General features: G+C 50.7%; 1 protein-coding gene and 1 non-coding gene across 2 annotated transcripts in view; both read right to left on the bottom strand.

Annotated features, from left to right (window-relative positions):
* PRKD2 (protein kinase D2) overlaps positions 1-10,171 on the bottom strand; it is a 35,187-nt gene that overhangs the window by 15,512 nt on the left and 9,504 nt on the right. Inside the window, exons 4-9 of the mRNA XM_034638992.1 lie at positions 8,546-8,677; positions 5,446-5,600; positions 5,111-5,333; positions 3,503-3,580; positions 3,267-3,420; positions 384-501 (exon numbers count right to left, since the gene is read on the bottom strand). Of these exons, the coding sequence (XP_034494883.1) occupies positions 384-501; positions 3,267-3,420; positions 3,503-3,580; positions 5,111-5,333; positions 5,446-5,600; positions 8,546-8,677 (860 nt within the window). The remainder of the gene's footprint in view (positions 1-383; positions 502-3,266; positions 3,421-3,502; positions 3,581-5,110; positions 5,334-5,445; positions 5,601-8,545; positions 8,678-10,171) is intronic.
* LOC117795380 lies at positions 6,036-6,142 on the bottom strand. Its single transcript, XR_004619346.1, has one exon. It is a non-coding gene; the product is annotated as a U6 spliceosomal RNA (small nuclear RNA).

The following is a 10,171-nucleotide window of genomic DNA, read 5'->3' as shown; positions in this document are numbered from 1 at the left end:
CCCTCCCCCCTCCCTCCCAACTTTGCCCCACCTGGCCCCACCCTATATCACACTCCCAGTTAGTTACCTCCAGTTAGGCCTCTAGCCCGGCCCAGCACCCCCTGATCCCATCCTCTATAACCTGAGCCCTTCTCTCCCCCAGCCCTAACTTCAGCTTCCCCGTTCCTGGTCCCACTGTTAACCCGACCTTGTTCTTAGCCCCGCCTCTTCCCTGACTCCTACCCTGCCCCTCCGCCCTCCCTTGAAACCCATCCCTCTAATTCTAGCTCCGCCTCCAGCTAGGCTCCGCCCACCCATAACCCACCAGCCCCGCCTCCTCAAGCGGATCTTGCCCCTCCCCTAACTCTAGCTCCGCCCCACCTAGCCCCACCCCGCCCACTCACCAGCGTGTCCTTGTTGCTGTAATGAACCACCCAGCCCTCGCGCAGGGTGGTGCTAGATTTCCGCGTCGTGTGTCGCACCGACTGCACCACCCTCATTAGGGGGATGTACCCCAAGGAGCTGAGAGGGAGGGAGAGGAAGAGGTGGGAGGTTACAAGTGGAAAATACCTATAAGCTCTTGGGGCCGCAGAGCCCATCTCTGGGCAGCCAGAAGTTGGGGTTTTTTGGCCACATTTTTGTGGTTTCCACACTTCCCATCATGAGGAAGGGGACTCTAGACAGGGCCACATTACAAGGCTGGGTTCCGAAGGCAGGCTTCCTGGCAAATGACCTGACCTCTATGTACCTCAGTTTCTCCACCCAAAGGGGTTGCTGTGAGGAGTGAAAACCTTTCTTAGGAGTTTAGCATAATGCTTGGCATCCAGTGGGCCTCCACTAAGTGCTAATCAGTACTGAGCCCAGTCACAGTGCAGCTGGCTGTGTGACACTAGGCAAGTGACTTGACCTCTCTGTGCCTCAGTGCCCTTATCTTGCACATGCTAATAATATAGAGAGGAAACGAAGGCTGAGAGTGATTCACAGACTTGCTGAACTCCAGAACCAACCACCTCTTGATCACTGCACTAAACCAGGGCTCGGTTAGCCTTGGCATTTCCCTTTGCCTCTCTGGGACTTGGTTTCCTTATCTGTGAAATAGGCTGCCTCTCCCAACACCCCCACGCCAACCAAGCCCATCAAGATCCAACTCTGACAGCATCTTACTCTGTTACTAAACACTCCAGGAAAGACCTGGCAGAAAGGGAACTTGAACTTCCAGGCAGCTTGGGTCAGAGAGCACCAGTAAGAAACTCTCTGCTATCATTGCGACTTGCATATGCATCTCCCCTCTGGCCTGGTCTCCCATCCCCTTCCCCTTGCCCCCCCTGCTCCAGCCACACCAAGCTCTATGCTGTTTCTGGGACATGCCTGGCCCTACCACAGGGCCTTTGCACTTGCTGTTTCCTTCGTTTGGTAGACTCCCCTACCAACTGTCTTCCACATGTCTCCTTTCCTCTCTTCCTTCAGATCTCTTCAAATATCACCTCCTCAGAGAGACCCCCTTTAATGACCCTCCCTAAAAAGCATATCTTCATTCTCTGTCCCCTCTCATTGCTTTATTTATTTTTTGGTAGCAGTTATCAATCCCTGATGCTACAGACGCATTTGCTCATTACCTATCTCCCCAACTAGAGTGTCTGCTCTATGAGACCAGAGAGTTGTCCTGGTTTGGCGCACAGCTGTGTGCTTGGAAGTTCTAGAACCCAGCAGCTGTTCATTAAGTGTCTGCTGAGATGCCTGGTGGGAGTTGCTCACCCTCCTCCCCACGTTTATGCCTCCCTGGCCCTGTGGGCTGAAGTCTCAGCTCCTTTCTCTTAGTAATTACTGGCTGACGCCTCTGAGCTTCAATCTTCTAACCTAGGAATGGGGATAGTGATCCTTATGGTCCTTCTGGGAAGGATCTAGTTCAAAAGCAAATACTTATACATTGATGATGATTTCAATCCACAGGTTACCCTTATTTATACATGTATTACTGTATTAATACAACATACTAATAATAGCATATTAATATTATTCTAAAAAGTCTGCAGAAAAAGTGAAAGCATCTAAAAGATGAAATTAAAAGCAAAGAGAAATGGAAATGCATACATTTGTCCCCATGCTCCGGAATGGATCACCTCCCACCCTCTGTACTTTGGGGATTCAAGAACAGAGTACCAGGCAGGATTCTCTTTCCACATCCTCAGCGCTTACAACCCGGAAAGCACTTGACCTGCATGATCTAATGGAATTCGAAAATCGTCCCACAGGACAGGTGCCGTCATTGCCCCGGGAGGAAACCGACGCGCAGGGAGATGGGACTAGCCGTGTGAGTGGCGGAGCTGGGACCTGGCCCGGGTGCTCTCAGCCTCCAGCGCCCCGTGCTTCTGAAACCCCGCTGCCCCCTGCCTCCTGGACACACAGGCGGTCCGCACCGATGCCGGAAGCCAGGCCCTGTCCTAGGCACCTGGGGAATGGACCTGACCTCTATCCACGAGATCCTTGCCCTCAAGCACTCGAGCTTATATGCTATTAGAACTGAATCAATAGGAATCCCATTTATAAGTTAAAAATCTATAATTAAGCAAGTTGTTATTTTTCAAAGTTTCCAAGCCAGAAGAAAGCCGCTGCCCGTCAGGTCTTTGGGGATGGTTTTCCCCTTCCCATTTTACAGACGGGCCAACTAAGGCACAGGAAGGGGAAGGGACTTGTTTAGGCCGTACAAGTCAATCTGAGGCCAAAATGGTTCAAAGAAAGTGGGTGGTTTTCCTTCCTTTCTAAGATTTGACCGCTCTGCGAGAAGATTGACACCCAGGAACTATTTGAGGTATTTTATTCGTATCTGTTCACTTTGCCCTTACAACAAGCCTCAAAGGTAGGTCCTACTTTATCCCCGTCTTACTGACGAAGAAACTGAGGGTCCAGAGAGGTTCAGCTCCTGCCTAAGGCCACACAGCAGTCTGGTTCCACATTCTTACTCTTTCCTCTGCCACTTTGCAACACAGGGCCTGCCAGCAGCTGAGCCAAGTGACAGCCTCAGGGAGAGGAGCTAAGGACCTGGGAGGCCAGGAAGTGGAAGCGGGAGGGTTTGACTATCTACCTTTTGAATAACTGGATTAGCAGTTCTGAAAAAGAAATACCCTCTAAATTAAAATCTGCTTCTGTGAAAACTTTCTAGAAATGCATATTTTTCAGGAAAAAGGTAAAATTTAAAAACGAAGTGTGGATGCCTGGGAAATTGACAGGGGGGACATCGACCCATTGTAGAGATGGGAAGGGCCTTCCCCGGAGGGTGCCCTGGGTACCTCTCGGCCTTGCCTCCCTCGCCTTCCTCCTCCTCACTGGCGTGGAGCGCATTTTCTGAGTGGGAGCCCGGGATGACCCCGGAGTCATCGGATTCATCCATGAGGGAGCTCTTGTCAGCCTCGCTGAAATCGGCGGCCTCCTCCATCGGCACATCTAAGGGGATGGGGGCATCAGAGGGGCCTCTGTCCCATCCTACCACCCCACCCCACTTCCCACTCAGCCCACAGCCTCTCACCTCCATTGATGAGTGCTTCCCCTAAGCAGTCGTTAGGGACGCGGGTGGCACAGCGCTTGTGACAGTTAAACTTGCAGTCTGGTATGAGGACAGGGAACAAGGGGACAGGTGGGAGGGGAGAGAGAGGTCACCTGTAAGGGTTGAATCTTGACTCCTAACCCCCAGGTCCAAAAGATTCTGCTCTTGCTGTTTGGGGCAGGAAACCTAGCTGAACCTTGTCTGGTTGTCCCTCTTTGAGTCTAGAATATTCGGGGCTGGATAATTCCTTGTTGAGGGAGCTGGTCTGTATCATAGGTGTTTAGCAGACATCCCTGACCTCTACCCACTAGACGCCAGTAGCACATCCCTATATGATTTTAGTTTTACTCTAGAGTTCTAAGACTCCAAATTTTAATGTCCAAGTGTTTAGGACTTGACACATCTATGATTCTAGACTAAGGCTCCTTGATGTCCAAGGTTTTAGGGTTTTCGATATCTAAACTCGAGAAATCAGCGACTCTATAGTTCTACAATTCTGGACTGTGAATCCTCCAGAATCTAATGATACCAAGGTTCTAGGACTGCATATACCCACGATTCTAGAATTTGATGTTCCTAATGTTCTTTAGCTCTGTGCATCTAAGATTCTAGAATCTGACTGTTCCAATGAATTCTAGAATTGGATGGTTCTAATTTTTTTATGGATCTAGAAGTCTGGTCTTCTAGAATCTGATAATCCAGAGTTCTGTATTCTAGATGTTTAGGACTCTAGGATCCCATGGTCCCAAGGGTATATGATTCTAGACTTCTAAGACTCGCATTTGATGCTTCTAGCCTTCTAATAGTCTCAAATCTGATGGTTCTAAAGTTCCAGTGTTCTAGGGGGATCTGGGTGGCTCGGTCATTAAGCATTTGCCTTTAGCTCAGGTCATGATCCCAGGGTCCTGGGATCGAGCCCTGCATCAGGCTCCCTGCTCAGCGGGAAGCCTGCTTCTTCCTCTCCCACTCCCCCACTTGTGTTCCCTCTCTCGCTGTGTCTCTCTCTGTCAAATAAATAAAATCTAAAAAAAAAAAAGTTCCAATATTCTAGGAATCTACAATCTGGTAGTTCTAGGATCTACGAGTCTATAGTTCTGTGGTTCTTTTCACTGATCCTATGATCCAGAATTCTTGAAGCCTATGATTCTAGTTCTATGGTTCTAGAATTCTCAAGTTCTACAGCTTTAGAATCTCATACTAAGTGGCTTACAGATGAAATTTCAAAGGTCCTAGGATTCCAAGTTGAATCTGAATTAGGTTCTAGGATTCCAGAATTCTAAACATTCTAGAACAGCAGGATTCAGGGCACTCTTCTCCTGAGGCCCTGGGCGCCAAAAGATCAGAACAGCAGGATTCTCTTTTTCTTTTCTTTTCTTTTTTTTTTAAAGATTTTATTTTGAAGTCATCTCCACACCCCACATGGAGCTCAAACTCACAACCCCCAGATCAAGAGTCGCAGGCCCCACTGACTGACCCAGCCAGGCGCCCCCAGAGTACTGGGAATCTCAGGTCCTGCCGTGAGCGCAGGGGAGAGAGGCCCCAAGCTGCTGAGTGAGTGTGTGTCTGTGTCCCCACGGGGGCCCCGCTGACCTTTGCATTGCAGGCCCTGGCGGAAGAGACCCCTGAGGAGCTTCTTGCAAGCCTGGCAGACGGTGGGCCGTGTGTAGCTGTGGATGAGGAATGTGTGCGGGACCTTCACCTTGGATAGCAGCATCTTGTCCAGCTCGATGGGGCGGCCCGTGTAGGAGGAGGCAGAAGACGAGGAGGAGGATGACGGGGGGCGGCGAGGCAGGAGCTCGGTGGTGCTACGGCTCTGCGGTCAGCAAGATGAGGGGGACACGTTAGCATGGGGGGCCCCATGCCCGGGCCCGGGCGCGCCCCCCCACTCCCCCCGCCACCGGCCCGCCCGCTCCCCAGCCCCTCACCAGCTCATCAGCCATGCAGGGCAGGGACTCGGAGGTGCTGAGGCGCACAGAATGGCCACTGGCCAGAGACGTGGACGACAGGCGCCTCTTGCGGGCGCCGCTACAGTTGTTGGGGATGCTGAAGGCACAGCGCTTGTGGTAGTTCAGTCCGCAGCCTGCGGGGGGCGCCAGACGATCAGAGACGTACTTCCACCAGTCCCGGGCTCTAATGCTCCGCCCCACCCCCTTTCCCCTTTCTGTGGATTAAGAACAGAGCCATCTCTCGGGAGGGCCCCCAAGGAGTGCCATGAAAGCCAACGGAAAACTACAAAACCCCAAATCAGGCAGAACGGCTACCGGCCTAGAAGGTTCTGGGCCAGTCCAGCAGGCAAAGAACCATGAGCAGGTGAGGCGCTTGCTGAGGGGCACAAGGAGGCCAGTTGCACGTGACCAGTTGCACAAAAGAGGTGCTTACCGGCAATGACTAGTTCTTCCATATATATATATGTCATATATATATGACATACATATATATATATATCATATATATATCTCAAATATTTTTGTTTTCTTCCTTCTATCCCCGTATCACTAACATAATACTTATTATTTTTAACATGGAACGCTTTAGGAAAGTGCATGCCCTCCTCACGCAAAGACCAAGCTACTCTTCTCTGTATTGGCCCCATTTTAGCCTATGTGCTGCCGAAGGGAGCACTGTATCATACTTAAATTACAGGATATGGAAGGAAAAGAGTGAACAAGCATTGTCTCCCGGGGAAAGGGTTAGCATGTTTTCAGTTGTACTTGGGAGAGTTCTACTGTATCAGATGGATGTATAACTTTATTGCCATTTCATTCTTAATTTATCACACACACACACACACACACACAATCCTCGTCCATGAAAGAATCAGGCTCAGCTTGCTGTTTTCTAAGCGGGCTTCCTGAACCCCTGCTCCCATACATCTCCAGAGATTCCAAATGATTCCAGGATGGCTCCCTGTTCTGGAGTGAAGAATGTTCCTCCAGCCTTTGGAAGCTTCTTTGGGACCACCTCATGAAGCCTGTCTTCTGGTAGCCCGGCTGTCAAAGGCTTTCCTGAAGGTGGTGCTATGAGAAGAGCTTCGGGATGGCAAATGGCTTTTGCGAATAGGAAACATTTCCCAGCGTTGGCCTTTGCTCACTCACGAGCTTCACGGCATTTCAAAATCTCATCCATGACTCCCTATGCGAGCATCAAGGTAGAGTCAAACTCCCATTGGAAGGTGTTAATGGCATTAAGAACAGTCACTTGGGGCTCCTTTGGAACCACATGAACGAGGACCATCATCCGTGATGCTGAGCCAATGAAGTCCGTGCTAAAGGTGCCCATTAGACTTGATGACACCAGGGGCGCCTGGGTGGCTCAGTCATTGAGCGTCCAGCTCTTGGTTTTGGCTCAGGTCATAATCTCAGGGTCATGAGATTGAGCCCCACATCAGGCTCCTTGTTGAGCGTGGAGCCTGCTTAAGATTCTCTCTCTCCCTCTCCCCACTGCTTGTGCGCATGCGTGCATATTCTCTCTCAAAAACACCCCAAAACAAAAACGCTGACACCAGGATTGCACTGTGATGGTTCCATATGTCAAGACACCAAGAGTTGGATATGGTTTGTCCACGATGGCAGCACTGAATTGGTTTTCTGCAGGCCTGACATGGCTATCATCCCTCGAGCCCTTACATGCCACCGGTATATTTAGGGCCGTGTGATAACAATCCTGGTCAATGCTGCAGGTCACCTGGAACACAGGGCACTGAAGACTCGAGGTTTCCGTGTGAGCATGACCGCCACGAAGCTGGAGATCCTTGGATGATGGAACATCAGAGAATATGCTTCTAAGGGAGGTGCAGACAGTCTTTGCAGAATGGATGACCGTCATCTGCTGTGTGTATCGTCAAGGTGGCTGTGTAGGCTTTATCTGCAGGCGGGGCGAGATCTCAACATTCTCGCTCAGAAGCATGGAAGATGGGTGGACCTGCGGAACCTGACACTTGGGCTTAACCTTGAGACACACTGGTGGGTTCCTTTATTTTTTTTAAGTATGATTGAAGGACATGTGCGTGGGTGCTTGTTGTAGACTGAACATGTGTCCATCCCCCCAAATTCACAGTTGATGCCCTAACCCACAATGTGACTGTATTTGAAGATGGGCCTTTAAGGAGGTAATTAAGGTTACATGAGGCCATAAAGGTGGGGCGCTGATCCGATGGGACCGAGGTCTTTATAAAAAGCTGTCTTTCTGCACACCATGCAAGCTACACAGCGAGACAGCAGCCATGTGCAGGCCAGAAAGAGGGTTCTCATTAGGAACCAAGCCCTGTCTGAAGCATGATCTTAAACTTTCCAGCTTCTGGAACCGTGAGTTACAAATATATGTTGTTCAAACCACTGGGCCTGTGGTATTTTGTTATGGCAGGCCTGGCACCCTGAGGGGCCAAGTCAGTAAGGAGTGGACTCTGTTGGTCAGCTTTATGTGTCAACCCCAGTAATTCAGATGCTAATGTAGGGGTTGCTGTAAAGGTATTTTGTAGGTGTGATTCAAGTCCACAATCAGATGACGTGACGTGAGGGAGAGTGTTCTAGTTAATCTGGGTGGGCCCGTTTCAATCAGGTGAAAGGTTAAAAAGCAGAGTTGAGATTTCCCAGATGAAGAAATTCTGCCCTGGAGCCCAGTCTGCCCTTCCTGACGGGCTGCCCTACAGATTTCAGAGTTGCTTGGCCAGCCCCCACAATCACGTAAGCTAATTCCTTCCAAATATTCCTTAATATCTACCTCCTCCTGGCTGTTTCTCTGGTTGATTCCTGTAATAGGCTCCACCTTCTTCCCTGTGCACATTCCCCTTCTCCTCCCTCAAGCTCTGCCCCTTAACCTCTCCCTCCGAGCTCCACCTCCGGAGCGGAGCCCCGCCCCAGTCCCCGCCCATCACTCAAACCCTGCCCCCAGCTCCTCCCCCAAGCGGTGTCTCTGGGCCCTTACCTCTCCCTGAGAGCCACGCCCCCTAGCCCTGAGCTCCACCCCCATCCCACCCTCTCGTCCTCCCCCTACTCCTGGACCCGCCTTCAGCCCCTCTCCCCTCACCATCACACTTGAGGCCCTGACGCACTAGGCCGAAGAGCATCTCTCCGCAGTGATCGCAGAAGGCCGGCGCTCGGTAGGAGTGCACCGTGAGGGCGTGCGGGCGGATCTGGAAGTCCTCGAAGGTGGCCGAAGCTGCAGGCGGCAGGGAGGGGCGGAGGATTGAGCCGGGGCAGCGAGGGCTGTTCCTGGGTTTCTCACAGTCCTCCCTACCGCAAGGTTTGATCTTGCTTGCCTTCCTTTACTCGCATACTACACTCTACCTGGGTTCAAATCCCAGTGTTACCACTGGGCGAGACACCTATGCCGGGGACTGGGGAGCTGTTTAGTGGGTACAGAGTTTCAGTTCTGCAAGATGAAAATATTCCTGGAGACTGTTGCACCGACAGCATGAACGTAATTAACACTACTGAACAGGAGACTTAAAAATGGTTAAGATGGTAAATTTTATGTCATGTATATTTCACAATTAAACATTTTTAAATAAAATTTAAAAATGCAGATGCCTGGGTCCCACGCTCAGAGTTGCTGATCTGCTTGGCTTAGGATGGAGCTTGAGTGTCAAGAAAAAAACCCAAATACCTATGCACCTCAGTTTTCTCATCTTTAAAGTGGAAATCCAACAAACATTTACTGAGCATTGTTCTAGGCCCCAGGGACTCCACGCAGAACAAATTCCCTGCCCGGCCTCTAGTAAGGGTGGCAGACAACCAAAATAAAGAAAATAAATATTCTTATTAACAATCACCCAGGAGCGCCTGGGTGGCTCGGTTAGGCATCTGGCTTCTGCTCAGGTCATGATCCCCAGGGCCTGGGATCCAGCAGAGCTGGGCTCCCTGCTGGGCGGGGATCCTGCTTCTCCCTCCCCTTCTGTACCCTCCCCCTGGCTTCTGTGCTCTCTCTCCCTCAAATAAATAGGTTTTTTTTGTTTGTTTGTTTTTTGTTTTTTTTATTTTTTTTTTAATTTTTTTTATATTTTATTTATTTATTTGACAGAGATAGAGACAGCTAGCGAGAGAGGGAACACAAGCAGGGGGAGTGGGAGAGGAAGAAGCAGGCTCATAGCAGAGGAGCCTGATGTGGGGCTCGAACCCACAACGCCGGGATCACGCCCTGAGCCGAAGGCAGACGCCCAACCGCTGTGCCACCCAGGCGCCCCGTTTTTTGTTTTTTTTAAATGGGGTTCCTGGGCGGGATCTCTGGGCCTGGGATCCAGCCCAGGTAGGCCTGCCTGCCCAGCCGGGAGCCTGCTTCTCCCTCTCCCTCTGCCACTCCCTCTTGCTTGCTCTCTCTCTCAAATAAATAAATAAATCAGGGCGCCTGGGTGGCTCAGTCGGTTTAGTGTCTGCCTTCAGCTCCGGAGCAGGCTGTGGACTCCTGGGATCCAGCCCTGCAGTCCACAGCCTGCTCCCTGCTCAGCAGGGAGCCTGCTCCGCCTGCTCCGCCCACTCCCTCTGCCCCTCCCCCCCACTCGTGATGGGTCTCTCTCTAATAAATAAATAAATAAATAAATAAATAAATAAATAAATAAAATCTTTATTTTTTTTTTTAAGATTTTATTTATTTGTCAGAGAGAGAGAGAGAGCACAAGCAGGGGGAGTGGCAGGCAGAGGGAGAAGCAGACTCCCC

The sequence above is a fragment of the Ailuropoda melanoleuca genome, chromosome 12, assembly GCF_002007445.2.
Source record: "Ailuropoda melanoleuca isolate Jingjing chromosome 12, ASM200744v2, whole genome shotgun sequence".
In the NCBI taxonomy this organism is placed as follows: Eukaryota; Metazoa; Chordata; class Mammalia; order Carnivora; family Ursidae; genus Ailuropoda; species Ailuropoda melanoleuca.
Note: the sequence above shows the minus strand (reverse complement) of the source record. Positions and strands in the feature narration are given on the sequence as shown.